Raw genomic sequence first — 24,572 nt, 5'->3', positions numbered from 1 at the left:
AGCCATGCGCCTCGCCCTCGTAGCTTCTGCTGAATGGGCACAGAAAGCTGTCCCCTAGTATGCACGCAGTCGTCTTCGATTAATCTTGGCAACTTCGGTTTCCTCGCAGTAACGTTCCACAACCGACAGTGGCGCAGCGATTTTCATATCTGCGAAGCTTCTATCACCCTATCGCTCGAAGCGATAGGCCGCAAAGTCGTGCCCTTATCAGAGCGCCACTGTGTTGCCATGGCAACAGTCGTAGGTGGCTTCCGCGGAGCGGCAGTTATTTCGCTTTCGTGTCGGTCCCTGCCGCATACCGATTGCGTGCGTCTGGCCAGCGAGCGTCCAAAAATTGTTTGGTGCGCTAGACTGAGCGGACTCGATGGCTGTGTGAGCAGGTTTTTTCCGAAGGATTGCATAAATATAAGAGGTGAGTTCCCAAAGTACATATATACGCACAGTTCGAAAATTCTAGCCTTAAAACTAGCTTTTACCTTGATGCAAGCGTCAAAGCTGTGCTGGTGTGTGGTTTTGCGGTCTAGCAACGTGCATGTCGGGAGCGTTTGCGACAGAAATATCTCGTCAGTTATTTAGGACATGCGTTGGTATTGCTGCTACTGTGGCTGCGGGACTTTCAGTTTCGGTTTTTCTTGCGGAGAGCTGGGGTGAATGAGTAAAGTTGAAATTTGGGCGAGTTGTAATCCATTCAGTAGGGGGACAGGACAACATCGGCGGGCGCTTGTCTTGTTTAGCCCCGCGGCTGTTGCGTTGTTCGCTAACAATGTATACCGTGAATGAGTCAGACATCTGCTTTGTAGCAGTGCATCGAAATGACCTCTAATGCTTGTTTTTTTTTCACTTTGGAGCGTGTAGGAAGTAAAACGGTGCACTCAAGATTGGTTTCAAAAGCTTGCTGATAACGGGGAATTTGCTGTGGTCGTTTTTCATTAAACGGTGGTTATTTGTGTCCGCCGAGAGCATTGCAAAACGATGGCGCTTTCGTGCATGTTTGGTACCTGGCACAAATCTTTTCCTTCTCGATCGTTTCTGCTTATCCTGTATCATAGGAAAGGCGTATATAATTTCAAGTTGTCTTCAATTTCCTAAAAAAAAAGCTGTACGCTTCCTATCATGATACTGAAATAATTGTGACGTTTATAGTAGGGCGCACAAAGAGCTTCGGAAACCTAATTTACAAAGTATAATGAGTTGGCTGTCGAAGGAATGCCATACAATTATACCACCTTCGGTAGCTGTGAAGCAATAACATGTGAGCGAGTAAAGGGTATATGTGAATACAAACAAGAAACGATTATGCGATGTGTCATGCACAAATGCTTAAACCATGAGTTGCTTGGCCCCCGATAAAAGCTGCAGCTTAGAGAGCGTTTCCGCTTCTCGCCTAATTGCTGTGCTTACCCCAGAAATACAAATATGCACACCTGGCAGGTGCACTTGCAAAAGAGGCCTCTGTTTCAGCGAGTGAGCATTAAGGTTTTTTTTTTAAACGTCTTAGATGCCCTTGGAATTAGACAACTGAGTTTTTAAGTGAAAATACTTGGTACATTTTTCACAATGCTCATCTAAGATGTTTGTTCAGAAAGTGTTTTATTTACTGAAAGAAGCAGTTTTCCTCTTCATTAGAATAATATTTTATGAAATCTTCTAAACATATTTTTCCTGCTATCGGCACAGAAAATTGGTAGCCATCCTGACAAATACAACGCGAAAAAATATCCATTTTCCTTCTCGGACAAGCCTACCAACGTGCCCAATGCATTACGTGATGATGGCGGGGGAGGCCAGAGATAAGACAAGCTTTGTTGGCTCACTTCGCCGTCAGTGTCTTGTTTGGTCAACACACAGTTAGGGCTGTTTGCAGGCTACTATATTGGACAACCGTGTTCGCGTGATTTTTTACAGCCTGAGGAAAGGCTTCTATCTTGCTACTAGGCACATGACCTATACGGCGTGTATTAGGAAAACTTTAAGTAATTTTCGAAAATAATTTTCGAGGATTTTTGAGGTGAAAATATGGATTTCGCAGCATGGTAGTGCCAGCATTGGCTCACACCAGAAAGCCGGTGAGTCATAACTAGAAAGCTGTTTAACTAATTTCTAATAATTAACCTTGAACAATTAGAGTTAGGCACCTGGCTGCAAATAGAGGTCTGGAGCCGGTCGTTAGTAGCCGCAATACTAAATTTTCAGAATTTCGAAAACGTGGTTACCATTGCCGCTGTGGCTCGACAAAATTTGACTATTGCAACTAGTTACGTGTACTGGAGGGCTTGCTTTGTCTCCATGCTTTCTAAAGCGCATGTATATTTGCACGATGCAGCCAGATTTTGTAGAGCCACAACGAAGAAGGCAATCATGTTCTCTAAAATCTAAAAATTGATAAGACGATTACTAACGACCGGCTACAAATCTCTAATTGCAATCAGGCGCCTAACTCTAATAGTTGACGAGGTAATTTTTAAAAATTAGTTAACCACCTTACTAGTTGAAATCAATCACCAGTTATCTTGTCTGCGCCCCAGCCCGGATATACCACGCCGCAAAAGCCATACCTTTACCTCCAAAATCCTATTTTCAAAAATTACTTAGTCTTCCCTTTAAGATCCGGTAAGCATCGCTATGTTTGTGCGAATTGTATTAGCCTGCAGAGCTGACGTTGCAGCCAATATATTTCTCAATTTTACACAATGTCTTTCTTCAAGATCTTAACTAAGAGCTTCCTTACTCTATCATTGTTCTTTAATAAGGGAGTAATTACTCATTGACATCCACCCAAGCGCAGCTATACGACTACAAAGGAAAGCTGTACAGCTTTCTCAGAAACTTCGCAGTTAAAGAAAAAATTTTCGTGGTCCGGGGTTCGAACCCGAGACCACCGCTTCACCGGAGCAGTCGCTCTACCAACCATCATCGACCATCATTGTTCTTTGCTTACTACTTCATTGAAAAGCGAAATTACAATGTATAAGACTCTTGCAATTCAGTCAACGAAAACGATCTAGTGTTGGGAAAACATCCTCTGCAATAGAAGAATATGAAAATGTTCAGCTTAGAATAGAAGGGGAAGGAACAGAAGAGCAACAATACATTTTCATTGTTGCTTCAGATATGGAAGATTTAGCACTTGTGTTTTTTCTTGAATCGCTATATATGTGAGATATTTCGACGTGAATTGAAAAGAAATGTCGATGTGGGATAGCATTACTAGTTTACTACGACTGTTTCCCCAAGGATAATTCATTTAACGCTTCACTAGAATTTATGACCTGCACCTGTAACACGTGTCAGTATTACTGCAGATGTGAGGAATTGTTTTCATAGTTCACCTTTTCTGTTTAGCGTTCTGGACGAAACACGTAAGCGTTTTTTTCAACGAAGAAGTTTAGTAGGATTAAACATTAGATATTTACACAAAGATCGCCACACCTGCAATAATACTGAACTCAATGCGCACACAAGTGCATTCATTTCATTGCAAAGCGTGAGGGGCTTGTCGCCTGGCCTAGACCAGCCATTGATACCGCTTATTTGAATTCATTTTTTTTAACCTATATCTCACAATAGTCCACATTCTTGAATCTGCCGATTTATGAGGGGACGTGAAAATACGGGCCCTCTAACTGATTTTTGAAGAACGGTTGATTGCTACATATGCATCTAAAAATTAGATACGCCGCCTATTGCCTGTATCATGTGATATTCTAAACTGTTTGCAGAAAAGAATACGCAAAGACCACCGGGCTTACACGTAGCTTCCAGTATACCTTCACTGCAGTGGGAACAGGACACCACACAATGGGTTCCATTGTCAAGTATCGCGACCTTCCTGGAGGTCCCACCGAAGTCAGACTGGCAGACGAGTTGTCACGTTACTGCCTTTGTACGCAGTGTGGCATGCTCTCCATGTCTGTGTACCAGGACCACCACGGGCATGTGTTCTGCGACGACTGCATCCAAGAGCGAAGCTACAGGCACCACAGATATGACATCTTTTGCAAGCACGAGCAGAGGAATGTGTCGCTGGACGAGGTAACGTACACTGCAACTACACTCGCCCGCTGGCAGCGCCATTTTTAATGTGTGTACATGATCGTGAGAGTAGTTTTTGCGCGCTTATTTGCAGAATACTGCTTCATATTTCCATGCTGCTCCGTACATGTTCTCGTTACCAGAGCTTATTGCAGCGTTGCTGGTATATTAGCATGCTGCACTGCGGCTTCATCGGTATTAAACATTTAATTATTGCGTTTTCTGTTGCATTGGACCATTTATGTCGGTGGTTGTAGAGAAGTTACGTGCAGGCTGATCTTGCCTCTTCAGTAGCCTTTTCGGTAGTTAGGTAGCTGTCACCTATGAGGCAGTGATGCACGTCACTGTTGCCTTTCGTTTATTGTACATATTTTCTATGATGTTATCGCTTGTCGCCGTGGCCAGCTAGGTGTGCTATACGGGATTAATAGAAACTGTGAACGGGATGGGCACGAAACGCATATAAAAACAGCACGCGTTGTACAAAACGAGCACTTTCCGATGACCGGCGTACGGTTACCTACTGAATGTTGTATAAGCAAACTTTCGTCCTCGAAAAAAATATTGCGCGTAGTTTGAAAGACTCGAAACAACAGGCGTGTCTTGAAGTCCAAACGACTGTTTCAAGTAGCTGTGCTTCGTATAAGGCGTTTGTCGCCATTCCGAACTTAGCTGAGTTTAAAACGTTACAAACACAATTTTCTTGAGCAAATGCGCGAACGTTAATGCATGCGTTCATGCTCTGAAAGAGCTCTATTTATATACATTTTTTTTCTCGCAGAAAACTACAAGAACATATCAGAATATCGATTCTGATATGTTAATACGTTCTTATTCTTCACCCGCCATATTGCCTCTGTGGCTTTGGTGAACGGCTGCTGACGCCATGGTCGGCGGTGCGATCCCACTGAGCGAAACACATGGACACCTCTTCCGACCGCGGCGTCTGGGTGGTTCAGGTGTTCGGCTATTGATCCCAAGGTTTCGGAATCAAATCTCTCCTGCGGAGAGATTGTAGATTCGAGAAAAATGACGCGCGTGTGCTGTGAGCGCCCACTAGGGAAGCCCAGGTGGTCTAACTTACAAATGCCCTTCAATACGTCGTCATTTATAGCCTACGTGCCGTTTGGAGAAGTTTAGCCTAATATTTTGCAATTTTTATGAATCCACCCACTTGCTGTGCGATGTCAGGTTAGTTAATGCAACCATAGATTGTCTAAATTAGAGATTTGCAGAACTCGTGTATCAACTTCTCTTTGTTTCTTTTTTTTTGTTTCGCGGTGATTTCGCACTGGATCACCAGCTTGGACGCACCCTTGCGCTGAGACCTAAATTACTTCGGAGCTCTCCACTACGACGTCCTTCGTACACTCCTTTCAGGGGCAAGGTATTCTGCCAAAGTCTCGGAGTAGATTTCGATCACTGAATATACGGAATGCTTACTATTGGCAACGGAGCCACACTTGGTTACACTTGGTGCAGTTTGCATTGGAAGGGGGCTTTCAAACGCGGCACTAGATATCTTTAGGCTAGCAAATGTAGGAGAACTGCACCTGGGCTAAAACCTCAGTAAAGGCTAGAATTTGCGATATTCTGAAGAGAATCTTTTTTTTCTGCTGCCAACCCTAAGTATTCCGAATGTTTAGTGATAGAAATCTACCCAGGGCTTGGGCAACATACCATATCTAAAGGAAAGTGCGCTGAAGAAAAGTTAACTTTCTTTTTACTACAATGTAGACTAATTAGCATTTGCCGTGAAGCCGCTCTGCCGCTGCGGGTGATTAAAGCCACCCTACCACATCCAAATTCCATTTCGTATTCTGCACGTGCAATTCTGTGGCTTATCGTTAAGAACCACGCTCTGAAGAGACATCAGGCTTTGAACTGATGAAATAACAAATGACGAAGGACATGTTTGAAACTTGCTTTTGTGCCTTGCCTTGTTTGTTCATTTGAATATCACTGGCTTAATTCGACTTCCCTTTCCTTCAGATGTTTGAAGCAAATGATGTGGTAACGTTGATTAGAGACCAATTCACGATGTGCCCAAACAAAAAGTGTGGAAAGTGTGTCGCCCTCCAAGCATTGAGCGTAAGTACTACTTAATAGTCGTATCTGTCAAGGTGGAAGCAGGTGTGAATGTCTTTGCTGAAATTCATCTCAAGATGACCTTGGTTTACACAAGTTTCTGCTACCGATTACAGTGAGATTTTTCGCTGAAAGCAATACTAAGCCATAATATAGGTGGCGCTCAATGCGAAATAATTGATACTAATTGAACAGCTCGCTGCCAAAACATGAACGAGATATTTTATTGGCTATATTCGGAACAAATGAAATGCAGTACAACATATCGGGGTTAATGTCTGATATACAGGGTTTTAGTCATGAAAATCGTAATTATTATGAATGAAATTCTGTCTGTTGCTCCACAAAGAGCCGCGATATTACTATTTGTCCCAAATTTTGTCCCACACTCCCTTTATATCTCGTCCCCCAGTCGAGTTCTGGCAAGATAAGCGTTTGATGCATTTTCCTATAGTGAGAGAGGGAGAGCCACTTTAGGCCCTCACAATGCTTCCGGAATGCGCTCTGGCTTCAGTTTTAGCCCCCGAAATTGTGACGCCTTTCATTAAATATACGCAAGTGGCACCGAATACGCATGGAAGAAATAAGCGTTACACTTCTTGTGTGCACAACTTAAGCGTAACTCTGTGGTCAAGCGTTGTTTTGACAGTATTAACGCACTCTCCTTATAAGAATTACACAATTTCCGCTCTTGACGTATTGGTAGTTAACATTTCGTGATGCTTAAAATATTCCATCCAGATTTAACTAAAAACTGCTGTATGTATAGAAGAAAATGACCCCAAACTTAATAAACGTTCGTAGCAGGAGTGAATTCCGATTGTTTTACGGTGCCTAAAAAGGTGGGTAAATCAAAGTATCCACAATGCCACTCTGCGTGCTCTAGTTCATGCCGCTGTCATAGTGGCTGCTAGCGTGGCTCAGCAAGGCTTATTCTCAGCACTCCGTGTGAATGCTTATGAACATCATCATACTGTACGTGCGCATTGAGAGCTTTGCTGCAATTTCAATAAACATTGCGAATAATGCCGTCAGTAGACCGTGTTACTTCGTGCATTTCTATGCACCTTATGCTGATGACTATTTTTAAGTGTGAAGTTAACGCAACTTGGGCAATGGAGTCTGAATGAAATGTAGCATTGGCAGTGAATCCCACTTCGCCGCGACCTGAAGAATTCTGCAGTTATGGAGTGCGTGTAGCGCGGTGATGTTTATGGGAGCATCAGCCGTCGTTAGGCACTGATGGAAACACTTAGCTGAAGGAACCACTCAAATGATGACTGTGAACACAGACAAAAAAAAAAGCACGCTTTCTTCTTGGCCTGAAAACAAGAAAGACTGCGGTGGATCTACCAACAATAACTGATGTTTCCGGCCTTGAATTTGTTTACAGAGTAAAAACGTTGTTTCGCAATTCAGCAACGCCTTATTTACATCGAAGGAAGCGCGCAAAAACTGTGGCACATACCGAAAAGTCCAATGATCCAAAACAAAGAATGCCGCGTAAGTTTCCAACCGCATGGCTTGTGGGACAACCTTTTTCTTGAGCTTATTCCCGGTTTCGCTCATTGCAGCGCACACATTTTCATAAAAATGAGGGTCCCACTACAGTCGATTCACTCTGGGGCTCTCGCCTTTATAATTTACATGTTGTAGCAATTCTGAATGCAGAAAACTTTCATTTCACTTCATTTGAAAAATGAATTATGGTTCTGGTTTTCCGGACGCGCCATGGTTATTTGGTTCTCCACCGATTGGCTGGAGGCTTAAATACTGAACTTGTAGAGCAGCGTGTTGACATGAAACCCTCCTTTCATGTAACGTTGTCTTGGTTGAAACCACATTCGCCCTTGTATCCATAATAGTAAATATTATTAAACGTTTGGCAACTGCGGAGTTTAATTAACGCGATCGGATGCGCTGGCGGTGCGTTCACTATAGTTTGGACGAAGTGAACGCGCCCAGTCAAAGTGAAGGCTATTTGCACATGTTATTGAGTGGCCCCTAACCGACTACGAGCCCAGTTAAGGGCGGATATCTTGTGTTATAGTTTTATTTCACTGGAATGATATACCGCCTTAACTGAAAACTTGCAGTGGCTGGCCTATTTAAAAGAAATGACACTCACGCGGTGCGATGGCACCTTAGTAAGCAAGAAAAGGGGAAGAGCTGAAAGCTGATGGCCGTGCTCGCAGCTTTCCTGTGACGTGTGAAGAGCAGCGGTGTGTATGCGTAGTGAGCTTCAGAATACTGCGCCTTCACGAAACTCAAACCACGTTGTTGGTGTTCCCCTCGTTAATCCAGTGCGTATGTCACAAGTGGCGCAGTCCTGAAAATTTCATCAATTCACAATGCCGCCGCAGTCTGCCCTCACTGAGGCTCGTCTTTGGTGGCCTGTCCTAGTTTAAGATATTCTCTGCGAGCGATTTCTGCGTTTTCCACAGCCGCTATGCAGCGCTGTGGTCGGCAGAGCCTGTTTGTACATTCGCGAATCGTCACTCTATCAGGGACATCTCTGGACTTTTTTCATTTCACACTACTTCTGGAGAACTCTGAATGGTGTCTTAGGCACCTGTCCTGGAATTTGAGCCCTGCTTACTCGTGTTTAGCTCTTGCTTCTCATTTTACTTCACAACAAAGGAGGAAGTAAGCCAAAAGTTGGCAAAATAATGCTTAATATTTTGTCTCGCAGGACCACTACTCCCAGTGTGTGCCAGCAGTTCAATGCCCTGCGTGCCACCAAGAAGTTCGGAGCCAGAAGTGGAAGGAACACTGGAAGAAACACTCCTACGCTCATTATGAAAGGAACTCCACCATGGGAGCAAGAGAGGACATGGTGAACGCAAGAGAGAACAAGTTGTGCACAGAGTGTTCTCCAAAGGTAATGAAAAAAATTGACCGGGTTTTTACAAGTATGAAACTGCGAATTGATAACGTGATAATGCATGGGCGGCGCGACATGCTGACGTGGGTCAGGGTGTTACAAATTCTCGGTACGGTTGCGGTCTGTACACTCACCTACACTCGCCTTGACGCTAATAGTAAGCTCCAGCGATGTCATTTTGCTGACAGTGTTGGAGTAGCCGGGCACAGTAACCAGTCTTGCGAGTGAGAGATGAAAGCGGAGGAAGGTAGGCATGCGTCATGCATGGTCGCTCGTCCATCCCACATTATGCGTCCAATAGCGTTAGAGGCGCAGCGGGCGAGAGGATAGCCGGGGAGAGAGATGGGAAGCGAGAGAAAATGGAGGATATTCGGTGTCGTCGTCGTTGTTTACCATGAGCGAAAAATCCGTGAACAATTCTCAGAAAAAGCCTTGGAGACAGGTGGGCCACCTAGTTCACGTGACCTTGCTGCGTCATCACAACCTGCCAACCACGCGCATTGTAAGCGAACTCCTCACATTGCATATGACGCACCTATGATCGCTAGTGGGCCTACAGATTATGCTGGTATTGCATCTGCGGCTCTTTTTCACAATACTAACACGCTCAATAATCCGTGAAACATATTGACTAGCGCAAACACAGACAGGGACCAAAGCAAGAGTAAGAGACAGGACACACGCCAGTGTCCTGTCTCAATAATCTGCCTGCAATTAAGTTGATTTTCAGAGCGCAAGGATAACAGGAAGTAAGTGAAATATTTCAAAGGACATTTTCCAAGCTTTCGTCTTGACACATGGATAACAAAATCGTAACACATGGATATACAAAATAGATCTTTAGAATAAAATACATCCTCAAAATCACGCTTCCTAAGCACCCCATTACTGCCGGAGGGGCGTGGTTTGAATGCCGATTAGGAACCCCAAAGGATTAGGAAAACATGGCATTTTGGTAGAAAACAGAGTAAACAACTATCGTAATCACTAATGGTGACGATTGTGCTGGTTTATGTCGCATTCTGGATATTCACTTCGTGAACATCGTAAACGAAGAAAACACGAACGATGGACCAGCGCTGCCGTGACGCATTACTCCACTGTTCGCCTCTACTGTGTCCGTCATGATTGAACAATACGAATCTTTGAACGTGTGGCACGCAAAATAGCGTGATGATTTTTGTTGCTAGGGCTTAAGTAGCGTATGCTTAGATTACATTCAAGCTGAAAGCTAACACTTTTGAAAATTGGAAAATATTTTATTGAGGAAAGAACACAGCACGGTAACTGTATTGCATCTAGACGGACATCGGAACCGCGCCGCAATGGAAGGGATAAGGGAGGAAGTGAAAGAAGAAAGATGCCACAGTGGAGGGCTCCGGAATAATTTCGACCACCTGGGCATCTTTACCGTCCAACCCCTCACAATAACAGGCAACCCCGGAAACGAAGAGACGCACTCTATTGCTCGAGCGTTCGTCAACCGAGCGGGCCAAACAGTCGAGAGGGATTGCGCGAGGGACAGGCTAATCACCTTCAATGAAATCACACTACACTGTAGAGAAGAAAGGCTCACCTATCCGCCACCCTCCATCCCCCTCACGAAGGAACAACAGACCTAATGGAGGCAACTCCAGAACATTTCCTTCACCGGCCTATCAGGCACTAATACACCCGGGTCAATACAAGTCAGAATGCTCTCTTTTTGTTGGGCTCCGAGAGCAAACTTCGAACACATACTATTCATATGCGGAGAACTCCAACCACCATCTCGCTGGCACCTCAGTGCCAAAGTGGGCATCTGACCTCAAAGATCTGGACCTCACCTCAACATTTAAAAAGAATTTGCAGACCTCACTCAACCTCAAATTGTGAGGTTGAGGTCGGCTGCCCGACCTCAGAAAACTAACGAAAAACAAAACAAAAAGCGATTAAGAAGTTTTTCAGTTAAAAACAATTCTGAGAATCCTTTGAGACAGGAAAGCCGAAATGATGACGGCATTATTTAATAAGGTGGCTACAGACACTATTGATGTGCACGCAGTTGGAGAAGCTTATAATCTGGGATGAACCTTCAGAGTATATGGCCTGCGGACAGGGATGTCCCATACGCAATTACCACCAGTACGTCGGTGAGCACTTTATATGTGTCAATATTTGGCAACCTGCTTCGTGTATACTTGTTCGTATTGGAAGCCTCTCGCTCATTCACGTACGAACCGGCAATTGACACACAGCCCTTCTACACCATCTACCAGAAATTGAGAAGAGGGGGGAGGTATTCACGATACTCGTCGATGTACTTTTCAATGCGACGGTTATGCAGACGCGTATCAGTATAATCCAATTTTCTAGCTCTATTCGGCACAGCGAGAATGCTCTTTTCAGTCCTCTGCATGTTGCCTTCGAAAACACTTAAGCTGCGACGACTGTAGTACACCAACAGAGGCATGTTGTATTTATGTCTGTGTATAAGCAAGCGGCTTCTTTTATTAATTACGAAAGCATTAGATGGCTCACTTTCCAGGTCATATCCGCTCCATGCGAAGTCACGAGCCGACGAGTCACACGACGATGATGATGACATCACATAATTAATCTATTCTAATTAATATAATTGGGTAACGCTAAGGCTAATTTGCAATATAAGTGATTACATCATATTATTGTGACGTCATACCAGGTCACGTGACGGCGATGTAATGCGCCATCAAACCAAGTCACTTGATGGCTCTCTAATATGAGATCACACCTACTCACGTGACAACGATGTAATTTCTCGTCATACCAGGCACCCATCCACCCCCTTCCACCCCATTTCAAGATCCATATGGATCCCACATTACTACACATGCGCGCATGACGCATTACAAAGAGTGCCCACAACCCGGCCAACATTAAAGGCATTCGGAATGTCCAGCAGGTAAACGCGCCAGTTCTCATGTATGGCATACTGCGAAGATCATGCAACGACACATGCCTTTCACTCTCGAGATAATGGCGATGATGATGATGATGCTAACAGTGTATCCTTATGAGCCCGGGGAAGTCTAATGTAACGCTACCAAATTAAAAGTTGCCAGAATATTGATTAAATATCTAACATTACCCAGCCACCGAAGACAATTATTGATCGGGAAAATGGAAATACCTGCAGCTAATAATTAAAGATGTTCCTGGGAGGTCAAGACCCTCCCCCGTTGGCGCCACTTCCCTCCAGGTGGCGATGGTAATGGTTTCGAAATCCAGGGAAATCTCCGATGACTCGGGGAACCCGCGCATCACACGGGTCAAAACAACTGGCCTAGAATGTGCAGCGTGAACCGCTCTCTCTATCAGTCACCACGGCTCTCCGCTCAAATTTCCCCGCAGCGGAATCTTTTTTTTCCTAGCACCCCCCCCCCCCCCCCTCCCCTCCAACCCACTCACCACCGAAGTACTCATACGCCTCAACAGAGTTCTGGGTACCCTTTCGTCAACCAGTCTGAGACAAGCTGCTTTAAGGCAATCATTTGTTTTCCTTCAATACTGAACTAATCAATGATAGGCCATCATCCCCGACGTTTTTTACCCACGAGCACCGCGCGAGCATTCAGCGAAGCCGTTAAAGATGAACGATGAGTCTCTTCAAAACAGATAAAGGAAAGATAACGTGTAGTGCCTGGTCTTCTGCAAGGCAGGCCGCCAACCTAACCGATCCCATACGAGAAAAGAAAAAAAAAAGATGATTAGAAACCTACAAAGAAACTGGCACACTAAAAACAAACAAACAAACAACAGTGTGTCCCATTAAACGTCTGTTAGAAGGTTTGAAACAGTAAGTCAGCAGCACAGCGCGAGCATGTTCTCAGTTCCATTCACACATCTTCATTAAAAAAAAGTAAAAGAAATCAGCTACCTCATCATCATACATTCATTAGAGTTCTGCATTTTTTCGCCGCTGCAACACCGCTATGCTTGTGCGTTCGCCTCGTGTTGTGGTGTTTCGCATAGTAAGCGAATTCCCGAGAAGGAACAAGGAACAGGAGACCAAAGAGGTTATACGGAGGGATAAAAAAGAGAAATGATATTTGTACCAGCTTGCATTATGGAACGGGAATATACATAATTAGTGTGAGATTCGAAAGGGAATGTCCTTGATCAAAAGCTTCGAAGGTGTTACAGGTTTTTCTGGCTTCGTGCTTTTTAAATCAAATCAGCAGGTGTCACTGTTAGGAACCACCTCAATCAAATTCGCCTGTGCCGAATACACCAGTTTCTGTTAAGTCAGCTTGTAATATACAGCAGGATCCCCTTCATTCGACCGCAAGGCAAGAGCCATGACTTCAGTGCCGGCAACGAGCATGAACACAAAGCAGTCTTGCTTGGGGCCATCCGCGCTGCGACGAATTTATTGCGTACTTTTGGACTGAACTTATTTGTTTGCGGCATCAAACAAAGCTGCCGCGGGTGAACGTGAGTTACATGCTTTTCGCGCTCCCGGGAGTTTGAGCCGACCGGTGGACAGCCGGGTGCTATGACAGTGGGGGGAGGAGGAGGGAGAGTGGCGTGCTGCGACAATAACACTCCTTCCGGGAAGACCAGAGGGGCGCGTCTTCCTGTAGGCTCGGATTGAGCGGACATTACGGCGCAGCACCGGAAGCTAAGAGGGAACTGTGGCATCCGGTTGTCCGAACAGGGGAAACCGAACCCCAAGCTTCATCACTGCATGAACATTGCGGTGGTGTCCTGCAACTCAGCTTCGGAAGTGGCACTCGTCAGAGTAAGACGTGGCAACTGCAGAAAGTCTCGACCTCAAAATTTCGACCTCACCGATTGACGACCTCACTCGACCTCAAACTAATGCTTGAGGTTGAGGTCTGATTTGCTGCCTTCACAAAATTTCGAGCCGTCGCCGACCTCACCTCAACATCACGTCACGACGAGAGGTTGAGATAATTTTGAGGTTGAGGTCAACCTCATTAGGTTTCGACCTCATGAGGTTGCCCGCCTCTGCCTCAGAGACCTAGAAGGTTGGGAGCTCGCGGTCTCTAGCTCAGAGCCGGCCTCAAAGAAGAGGCTGGTGGAATGGGCGGAGAAGGTCGCCAGAAGTCATGGATTGATGGCCGTCAACCGGGATTAAGAACCAAGCCAGCCAATAATTAACGTTCCCTAACGCCTTCTCTTACTTGGTTCAACAATAAAGTTTTTACCTACCTACCTTAACGTGCACTGACATATAGCTGCAAACTGGCGCATTTTTACGCTTCGCTTCCTTTGAAACGCGGCCGTTGAACTCCAGGGTACTCCATCTGAGTAGCCGAGGTCCTAACCACGGAGCCACCGGGGTGGGTACTCTTTTGAACAATTTTTTTTTCTTTCAGATTTCTGTATACGCACACAACCAGTTATTCGAGCCTGTTTGTTCGCACGGGTTCTCCAGGCGAAACGAGAGCTACTCTACGCAGCTCACTTGTCCACCAGCAGCTAGTAGTGCCCTAAATTCCTGTGATAAAGCTATTCGAGCAAGTTCTGTCTGTCCAGGAGCGCCTGCCCAGGCAACTAGATATGTTTCAATGCATATACAAGTGTGAGAGTTAGACATGTTTCTAGTGAAGTTTTTTCGGCAACAGTTTTTCTCACCTCCCTTACTTGTTCCTGTTTACAAAGCTAAGATTATGCGGTGCTTGTTATAGACGCTAATGAGGTTGTTTATTGAGACTAATTTTTAGGAACTTGTTCAGGCACAATGAATTCTCTTGCTTCTTTTATTAGGCAGGTCGTGCATTCACCTCTGATTTTCGAACTGAAGATGGGACTTCCTATTGGATGAAGCTACAAACGTCTGCTTATACCGTCTTTTTGAAAAGTGACCGAGCAACGGGGTGTTGCTTCTTGGCCGTGTATCGGCGTACTTGGGGCAGCTCTTAAGTTGTAAATCTTGGTGACGTAAGACGGCCGTTTCTCCTCACCTGTCCACACATTTCTGTTTGTAAGGACTCCGTATCGGCTCCACTACAAGGCTAAGAAGGGAAACCCCGCTGCTCGGTTACTTTTGTCAAGCAGGGCTACACGTAGAATAGATGATATTCGAAACATTGCTGAGGCAAGTGATCCTGAGTGTTGCGGCATGTCGAGGCATGCGATCCTCAGTGTCGAGGCGGCATGTAGAATAGAAAGATCTAATGCTGCCGTGGACATCTTACGCAGGAATTGCGGTCGGCTGTAAATAAGCCAAAAGAACTTTTGGGATTTATATTTGGAAATATCCCATCAGAAATATATTTTTTATAGATTTAGCCCCTCAATCTAAGCCAAACGTGACAAAAAAAACGTTACATCGCTGAATATTCTATATACGTAATTTGCAGTGAACTTGAGTGAGCTCCCCGAGTGCACACTAAGAAACGAAATCTCGCGCTTTAATCAGTGCCCATTGCCTAACGAATAACTTTCACGTAATGACGACAAACTTCAGCCGGTACGCAGAAACTGTCTGCGTCCTCTTTTTCACTCCTGTTAGAAGCAGAACTTGAGAATCTAAGTGTCGCATTTTTTTTCTTTTGTACGGTGCTTTAGAGCGTTTTAGAGCTTTAGAGCCTGGACTTGACATTGATATGGCCTTGGGACTTAGCAATTCACAGCAACAGCCTGAAGTCAGGCGACGAAGCAAGCTTTGACTGTGGCCGATGCGATGGTGTCCCCAAATTGGCCTGAGCACAGCCATGATTGGCCGACCCCATTCCAAAAATTTGCCCACCCCACACTCGAAATTTGGACCAAGATCGATATCCAGGCTAATTTTTCCATGGGCAACACAAACTGGGCCTCCAAAAGTGGCCGTGGCCACATAAAAAATTTAGTCCAACGCGAAAATGTGTCTAAATTTGAACCAAAATCGACATACAGGCTAATTTGACCTTGACCAACACCATGGTGACCTATGCATTAACCAGGGCTACAGTCAAATATTGGCCTTCATTGAATTGAACCAAAAATCTTTATAAAGGCTAATATGACCGTGGCGGACAAAATGGTAACCTTCAAATTTTTCCTTCGCCACTCCTAAACTTGGCTCACACCAAAAATTGGACCCTGAATGGTTTAGACAAAAATCGATTTCAAGGTAATTCGACCATGTCCAACACAATGGAGACCGCCAGTTTGACCTCACACTATTATGACCTTCAATTTGACCTGCGCTTGAAGACATTGCGGTCGGCGACTTCAAGAAAAAGGCCAAGTGCGCCACCAGTTTTATAAACGGAATGAGAGAATATGGTCTTATGCTCCGTTCTTACAACACCACACAATAGGGCACCAAAACAAATCTCGCCTTCGAACGAGAGCGCTCTACAAAGATGATCATAGTCGAATTGGTAACCATAGCCAACTACTTCACTGTGGACAAATCAGTGTTTACCAGAGTCGGTGGAAATAAAGAAGCATGCACGACTGAATAAACTGCTGAAACTTGGAAACCGAGCGCTTCATCCGATGGTACAGCAAGACATAAGAATAAGCAAATAGTAATGCGAAAAAAATAATTCAAGAGCTACAGCTCGACCGTTAGTTTAACAGATTTAAACCACTGTCCTTTTTGCTGTTACTTTTCAAAACCCAACCAGAGCCGCCGCGGTGGCTGAGTGGTTATGGTGCTTGGCGGCCGGCCCGAAAGACGCGGGTTCGATTCTGGCCGCGGCGGTCGAATTTCGATGGAGGCGAAATTCTAGAGGCCCGTGTGCTGTGCGATGTCAGTGCACGTAAAAGAGCCCCAGTTGGTCTAAATTTCCGGAGCCCTTCACTACGGCGTCCCTCATAGCCTGAGTCAGTTTGGGACGTTAAACCACCATAAAACCAAACTATAACCAAACCGTTGTTCCGCTATTAAACTCTTACAAAGGGCCCGACTATTCGGAAAGTGCTGAATATAAGCGTAGTGTTACCTAAGACTTATTGGTAAAAGATTCATGCGTGAAAGTTGCTTGACGTTTGAAAACCAACACGTGCCTTTCAAAGTTAACATTTATCCACTGACATTGTTTTACATATATTGCCACCGTAGCTACCATTGTGTATTCTGGAATGATGCCCTGCTTATGTTCACGCTTGGGAAAATATGAATCTACTTAGTTTTATAAGGCGGGAATTAGAACTATACCACACCGTTCTTGGTTACTCATGTCTACTTCTTACAGAACCACCCAGCGGAAGGACAACGCACATCAAATTTAGTAGTTTGTGATCACTGCAAAAGGAATGTTAAAGAAACCAACTTACGACGGCACCTCGAAGTCTGTCCCAAAGCACCGAAAGAGTGTGTTTACTGTGACGAAAACGTTCTGAAAGAGAATATGCTGGTAGGTGCCTACATCTTCTAAATGCATCTTCTGCTGAATACTCCCTCTCTAGATGCTCACTGCTTTTAAAAAAAAGCAAGTAAAGGGCTTAGATAAGCCGAATTCAAGACGCTAAACAGTACATCAAACCAGAGGAAAAAAAACGCCTCGTTTTAATTATTAGGAAGAGGCGATCAACATTTAAATTCGTGCTATGGACTCATGGTAAAAATCAGCCGGTCAATAACTTTATGTTGCGCCTTGTGGTTCAGCTAGATTGTAGCGGTATGCTCATCACACTCAGTATGTAAGCGTTTGAAAATAGGCCTTTAAGAGACCAGTTCACCTTTGATACGATTATTATAGACGCAATTAATGATTCTTTGCGGTTAAGCACTGACAATGCATTGCGTGAACTAAAAAGCACAAATGTATGAATAAAGAAGGAACAATCATACCAAGAAGAAAAAGAAAATGTATATTTGTGCTACATGCTTGCAGTGAGTTACATTTCCTGGCAATATTGGAGAGGAAAAATTTTGCTCTTTGTAATATAAAATTATCGTCCCCAGAATACCTTTTCTGCAAAATGTTCACACTTTGTTGGTGTGTCTGTGTGCACACATTTTTCTCTCACCTGAGCAATACCTATTTGCAGCTCTTATTTCTATAGCATTTGTCACACGTGTCATCTGTAATGCAAATTTCTACGTGATTTTCACATCGTAAATTTTCCAGCCTTGCAAGTGCGTAAAATTGCATTAGAGATGTGTAGAAAATGTTCATATTTGTTGATGTTACATTCCATGAATCGAGCAAATTTTGCTTTCAGTTAATTCCCCCTTCCGGCAATTGGTCTGTTAAACGACGTGATTCATGTTAAAAGCATTTGTCGCGTATTTGGTGCACCTTTTGTGTACAGGCTCAAGGCCCAATGTGTAGTGTCTGCGAGCGATGCTGACTCATACTCGGTTTTTGTTCGCGAGGCTTGCAAAATATTTTCGTTTCTCAGCATGCCATACCTAATGAGCTAGTCTTTCAACAGACGGCTGCATCATTTCCATTTCCTCAAATCGATACTATTGCTATTGGTGCTGCTTGTAAAGGCCTTCCGAAAATAACTACGTGCAATTTTGTCGTCGCAATGAGAAATATACAACGTAGTACTTCTAGTAGTGCTACATGAGCAAAGTTTTGTGTTCATCTTCTCTAAGACGTCCCATTTGCACGTTGTTCATGACTAGAGGAAACTTAAATTGGCTTGCAAACTGCCAGGAATCAACGTACGCTCCAAAGCGCTCATCAGAATTCTTTTTTTCAGACGGAGTTACTCTTTCCTAGACCGTTTGCAGTTAGTGAAAAATGATGGCCAGGACGATGGATGGTTGCACTCATTAGTCCAACTTGCCACTTTACGGCGGTACAAGCATTCACAGGGTTAATTCCATAAAATAGGCGAGACGCCTGCTACATCTATAGAGTGCCCTCTTTACAAAAGAAAAATGCAAGTTCTGAATATGTGTACCTCACGCAACCTACTGGTAGTCCGAATTGAGCCCAAGACTTCCAAGAACTCGTCGTACAGTTTCTGCAAGGGGACACTTGGAATAATGGTTATGGTTAACGGGCGTGGGATAAATAAGAACGCCTTGAGCACTTCTGCACTGTTTCCGTCTTTAATAATAACAATAATAATAATTGGTTTTGGGTGAAAGGAAATGGCGCAGTATCTGTCTCATATATCGTTGGACACCTGAACCGCGCCGTAAGGGAAGGGATAAAGGGGGGAGTGAACGAAGAAAGGAAGAAAGGTGCCGTAGTGGAGGGCTCCGGAATAAGTTCGTCCACCTGGGGATCTTTAACGTTCTCTGACATCGCACAGCACACGGGCGCCTTAGCGTTTTGCCTCCACAAAAACGCAGCCGCCTCGGTCGGGTTCGAACCCGGGAACTCCGGATCAGTAACCGAGCGGCCAAACCACTGAACCACCGCGGCGGGTTCCGTCTTTAAAGCAAAATATATTTTAGCTTTGGCTTAGCCATCTTGCTTGCATTCGGCCGTTGAATATACAGCGCTCGTCGTAAGCGCTTAATTTTGCAGTGAATTTAAAGTGCATTATATAGAATTAAATTTATGCCAAATCAGTTCAAATCTGTGGCGCTCTTGCCAAGCGTGGTAGGTTGCAAAGTAGTAATGGAATTCCGCCCTCTCCACGTTTAGGCTAGAGGAGGGAGAGAAAATGTGCGAAAGCGAAGAAAGATAAAGGACGACAGTTGACGGTTGGCCCGATCAGATTTCTCTTTAGCATGGCTTGGCTTCATGTTGCGGCTGTTGATGTAGATTCCTCAATAAAATATAGGTTGCATGGCTAAGCCAAAGCGCTATCGGCTCGCATTGACTGATACCTAAGAGGATAAGGTTACCTCTGCGGATGTTTTCTGTTGTGCCCAGAACGTGCAAATTTCTCATAAACAGAATCATCATCACTGAGCCCATCGAGTGTGTCCATGTTTTTTCCGCTTTCAGGGGTAACGCTACGTTATTCCGAATCACTAACTCGTTAATCTGTTATACATTTCAGGCGCATGTGAGCGAATGTGTAATGAACCCTGATAACTTCAATGAGGTGAGGATACGTCTTTTTATATACCTTTAGTTTATGCTCGTCATTAAGTTTGATGCAGCACATTTTATTTCTAGCACCTCTTTCGTGACATTTTCGTACACATAACGCAATAAGCCAGTTTGCGAGAGCCATAAAATCTGACGAGGAATCAAACTGCGGTGAGGGGCAGTCACTTGGTTGGAGAAAAACAATGCTAACACTGGGAGGGTGAGACATGAAAAACAATTCATATCGTAATAAGGGGGTAATCACTCATTGGCATTTGCCCAAGCGCAGCCATAAGGCTACAATGAAAAGCTATACAGCTTTCTCAGAAACTTCGTAGTTAAAGAAAAATTCGCCCTTGTCCGGGGTTTGAACCCGGGACCACCGCCTCACCGGAGCAGTCGCTCTACCAACTGAACTAGCCGGGACAGTTAGCTCAGTTGGAAGATCAGAATCAGCGATTGTGTCCATTCTTTGTTGTCCTGTCGTTTTATTCTGCTGTTCAGATATGAACCACTACCAACTCGCCCAGTTCGCCGCCTTAATGATCATTTATACGTGTGGAATATCCACGATTGTCTCTCTCTGTGCCGTGCGAAATGCCATGTTATAAACGCGATTTAATTTCTCGGGTGCGGACTATGTACTCTGTGTGGAAAATGTGGTAAAAGTTTTTTATTTTCAAGTTGAAATAACATCTTCGGCCTTAGCGATTTTCACTACTTAGAGGGGACACCTCATGTAATCTAGTATGGCGGTGTTACGGAAGGCTTCTGTCGGCGGCCTAGCTATATTTGGGCTTGTTTCGAAATTTTGCTGTAGACGAGCTTGCTTGTTGACGTTAGTATCCTCGCGTGAACCAGATTTCGTTTTCTAAAGGGTGTGAAATATAAAAAGGGTGCCATAAAGTTCCTCGCTTTCGTTTGTAAACGGCCGGTGTGAAAGCGAAGGTGTGCGACAGAAATACAGCGAAATCCTCTTAGTTCCTGTATTGCACTCGGGTGACCTTGATCGCGTTGTTCTTATCTGGCCAACTTCCACGCTTACAACCTTTCTCTTCCCAGATGTTTGCTACGATGACCGAGCAAAGCTGTAGCGGCTGTGTGAGCCGCACCTTTGATCAAGCAGCAGAGGGCTCAAGGCACGGTGCTGAGACCGTTACGAAAGAGGACACCTGGTTCGGGTTCTTTCGGTCTGGTGACTGGCTGAGTGCCGTCGTCGCTATGGAAGAGTCGTTGAAGCTCGACAGCACTGAAGAAAGAAAATTTTACGCTTCCCTCAGGTCCAGGCTTTTCGAACTGAATGTGGAAGACGCAATTCGGGACTTTCTGGACACACCTTGCCCAGTGCAGCCTTTGTACTGCTTGCTGACAGTTCTACTTATCCGGGTGTACCTTCCACGCAGTGTTTGGGCGAGGAGTCAAGAAGTGACGTGGAAGTGCGCATTACAGTACCTACCATCATTTATGGCAGGGCGTCTTAGCGAACGTGCATTGGAGTATGTGTGCAAGTATCCCGTATTCCTGGACAGAAGTGGATCTCGAGCATCAGATGAAATGGAAGTCGATGGAGAACGAATTGAACTGGGGCGCAGTTTGGAAGCACCCACATTGCCTGGAGTTGAGAAAGCAGAAACGGGTTCTCTGTATGACAGTCCAAGACGATGTAGTGGAGAAGAGGCGCCGCACACGATGCGAACAGTGAGTGTACGCCTTCTTAGCGATCAAAGCCAATATAGCAATTACCTTGGCTTTCTTTTCTATTTCCTTCTTTCAGTGCAATATGTCTAAATATCCAGTGATTTAAACCTAACCTGGAATGACTGAGCCCTGACTAAATCCACTGCGCGTCGTGGAGCTACGACAGCGCGAACCAACAGCAAAACGAGGCTGTTCTCTGCTCTTGCCTGTGTTTCTCTTATTTTCTGGAGATCTCTTGGCATCTACACGCAGCATTTAATGGTTATTAGTCATCCCTTCATTTCTGGTTAGGTTATACAAAAAGGGAAGAGAATTTTGCAGAAAGGGAAGCAAGGGTGGTCACAGCTCCCGTCCTTTTGTGCGTATGCCATGATGGGGTAGTTAGAATTGGTTGCACAGAGAAAGTAATTTATTTTTTTAAGTTTCCATTCTGTGGAGCCTGCTGGCTTTCATATATCGCAGTTGGTGTATATGTGGCGTGTATTCGACGCGACTTTGCGTGTTCATTTTTGTCATGTCCCTTTATATCAGAAAAGAAAACCGAGGCGCCGCAAACGCCCTGAACGCAAAGCCCTGGACTCAAACCTGATATTCATACTGGTAATCCCCGTGTATTAAACCCTACGAAAAAACTAGATTGAATCCACGGAATCATTTCGGTGGCATCGCAAGATTTGATTTTCAGTTTTATGGCCGCCAGCTTTGCTTGGCCTTTCTCTGATATTCATGTTAAAGCAAAGTTATCGCTGTCGTAAGAATACCAGCGAACGTTTTCATAGTTGCATGCATATTTGCATCTTCAGACGTATGCTATGTGACTAGGGTGCACACCACTGCCAGTTCTGCCTCCAATTCAACCTTGTAATTGTTTTTACTTTTCCAGCGGCAACAAGAAAGGGGTGCAGTGACTTCAGACAGAAAATTGATACCTCTTCAGACCACTGAATCTAGCTGCCAACAAGCCTCCGTGACAGAGTGCATTCCAGCGCCTAAGACAAGTCAACACGGCAGTCTCTCATGGAGGGAAGAATCAGAAAGCCTACGCGTCGCTTCTGAAACGAACATAAGAGCTTCACGGATGTGCTCTGGTGGGAACAACAGTGCCAACTCTAAAAGTACAGAACTTTCTGTTTGTGCACAAAATCACTCATCGGTTGCCGGCACCGAGGATAAGTCTGGGCTATTTAGTTGGTGTCGATTTTTGAAAGGAAGGAATAAGCCAAAGCTTGACATTCTTTCGAACGCTTCCAGGATCACTGCTTCTCGAACTGGTGCCACTTGCGCGCAAACTAATTCGACCCGCATTGCAAATGACAGCGGCAATCATGCATATAAAGGAACCGCGGCAATAACTGCTGGCGGCGCGCACAGCAGAATCAGAAATTTTCAGACTGTCGGTAGCGCCGGTAGCGATGAAAATGATGTAGTAACGGCTCAGTTTGTCTCAGGGTGTGAAGGCAGTAGTGCGCGTCAAGAAAGACTCGATTTTGCAACACACGATCACTCTCCGGTGTCTCCAACGAGGACCAGCATTAGTGTACATCCCTACCGGGACGCACTACTTGCCAGCCCAAGCCAAAAAGCTACTGGGTCTCAGCAGAAACACGTCCGGAAGTTGAGGAGCGAGAGTGAAGGCACGCATTCGAAACAGCCTGAGGGCCACACCTTGAGAGCGGGCTCTCTAGGTGAAGATTGCTGTTCGCCTCATGGGACCAGTTCTTTTCCTTCGCTGCTGGAAGCAGAAAAGCGCGCCCCTAACGATGCTTCGAGAAGGCTCATGCTAGAAAGCATTGACAGAACTAGCGTCAAAGAGAGAATTAAGGGACTCGGGCGCGGACGAGGAAACAATTTTTGAATGAAGGCGGCCAGGACTCTGGGCATGAAAGGAAATTCCGGTCGCTAAAGAGGTCATAGAAGCATTATCGGAAAGCCGATAGTTCAGTTTTTGGTTATTCAGTGTGCAGCTGATAATCCTTGCGGCTTGGTAATCCTGCAGCTGATAATCCAGATCACAAAAGGATTTTTGATTTGAAGTATTTGGTTTATTCGATAGAGAGAGGGCCTGGGTGGCTGGTCATTGCGCATGCATTTCCAAATACAGAATATGAAATGAAACCTCTGCTGGCGTAGTTAGCATCGGACCGCGTACTGAAGACAATTCGACGCTTGGGGTGAGGGGCGAGCCATGCACACCACTCATCAACAAAGACGCCACGGGTGCTGCCATTTGGAACGATTGATAAATCTGCTACTTGTAATAAAAATGGAACCCTCGGAAGAAAAGTGTAACCCTGCTTCCAAAGGACGTCAGAGGCGCTTCGTTGGTAGCAGTGCATCATTCGATGGGATCAAAACTGGGAAAGGAAATGCACTATAAAATGCTCAGAATCTAAGTGGTGTTCATTGTGGTGAATCTCTTGTGGTCAATCCATAATACTAGTACGACTAACGCCAAAGGCCCCACCGAGTCAATGTTTTGTCTCACGAAATTTTGGGTAGTCTGATGAGGGAACTTTGAATCTTCGGAGTTTCCATAACTTTACGCCGACAATCTGATGGGCAAGATAGTAAAGGCGCTTCACATTGTTTTCCAACCCATACGCACACTTCACACAATTCACAGGATCACAAGAAGAGCATGAGGGAGTGTCTGTCTTACTATAAAATCGCGAACTGCTGGTGATGTAAGATTATACCTCAATAAATATGCGACTACTCTTAAAATCGCGGTCTGGAAACGGTCGGTTGCCTCAGCACTCCGCATTTAATATGCCATTAATGCAGCATCTGAGTGAAGCTCTATACCCTCAGTTTCAACCTCGTGGAGTACAATCGGAGCCATTTACGCAGAGTTCGAGCATGGGATACACCTGTTTTGGTGTCTGAGCTGGAAAGTAGTAAGTAGTTTTTCTTCCAATAATAGAAGGAAGGAAACGATT

General features: G+C 44.9%; 1 protein-coding gene across 2 annotated transcripts; it reads left to right on the top strand.

The window, feature by feature from the left end:
* The first annotated feature begins 267 nt into the window (after positions 1 to 267).
* On the top strand, positions 268 to 24,353 carry LOC144104341 (uncharacterized). Of its 2 annotated transcripts, XM_077637280.1 has the most exons (8): positions 268 to 412; positions 3,720 to 4,032; positions 6,025 to 6,123; positions 8,813 to 9,001; positions 17,182 to 17,343; positions 19,904 to 19,948; positions 20,998 to 21,633; positions 22,517 to 24,353. In XM_077637280.1, exons 2-8 carry the CDS (start codon positions 3,799 to 3,801, stop codon positions 23,486 to 23,488), a joined length of 2,337 nt encoding a protein of 778 aa, XP_077493406.1. In that variant the 5' UTR covers positions 268 to 412; positions 3,720 to 3,798; the 3' UTR covers positions 23,489 to 24,353. The 2 variants fall into 2 exon arrangements, with proteins under 2 accessions (XP_077493406.1, XP_077493407.1); XM_077637281.1 differs by lacking the exon at positions 19,904 to 19,948 and having other exon boundaries at positions 279 to 412.
* The last annotated feature ends 219 nt before the right edge of the window (positions 24,354 to 24,572 follow it).

This window comes from Amblyomma americanum, chromosome 9, assembly GCF_052857255.1.
Source record: "Amblyomma americanum isolate KBUSLIRL-KWMA chromosome 9, ASM5285725v1, whole genome shotgun sequence".
Lineage (NCBI taxonomy): Eukaryota > Metazoa > Arthropoda > Arachnida > Ixodida > Ixodidae > Amblyomma > Amblyomma americanum.
This window is presented reverse-complemented; position numbering and strand designations above follow the sequence as displayed.

What these genes read in the sequence shown, in the direction of transcription:
- LOC144104341 (XM_077637280.1), top strand. Translation starts at nt 3,799, where the DNA reads ATGGGTTCCATTGTCAAGTATCGCGACCTTCCTGGAGGTCCCACCGAA. An exon ending in GCACAGAGTGTTCTCCAAAG is followed by an intron (nt 9,002 to 17,181) that starts GTAATGAAAAAA and finishes TACTTCTTACAG; the next exon opens with AACCACCCAGCGGAAGGACA. An exon ending in ACCCTGATAACTTCAATGAG is followed by an intron (nt 19,949 to 20,997) that starts GTGAGGATACGT and finishes TTCTCTTCCCAG; the next exon opens with ATGTTTGCTACGATGACCGA.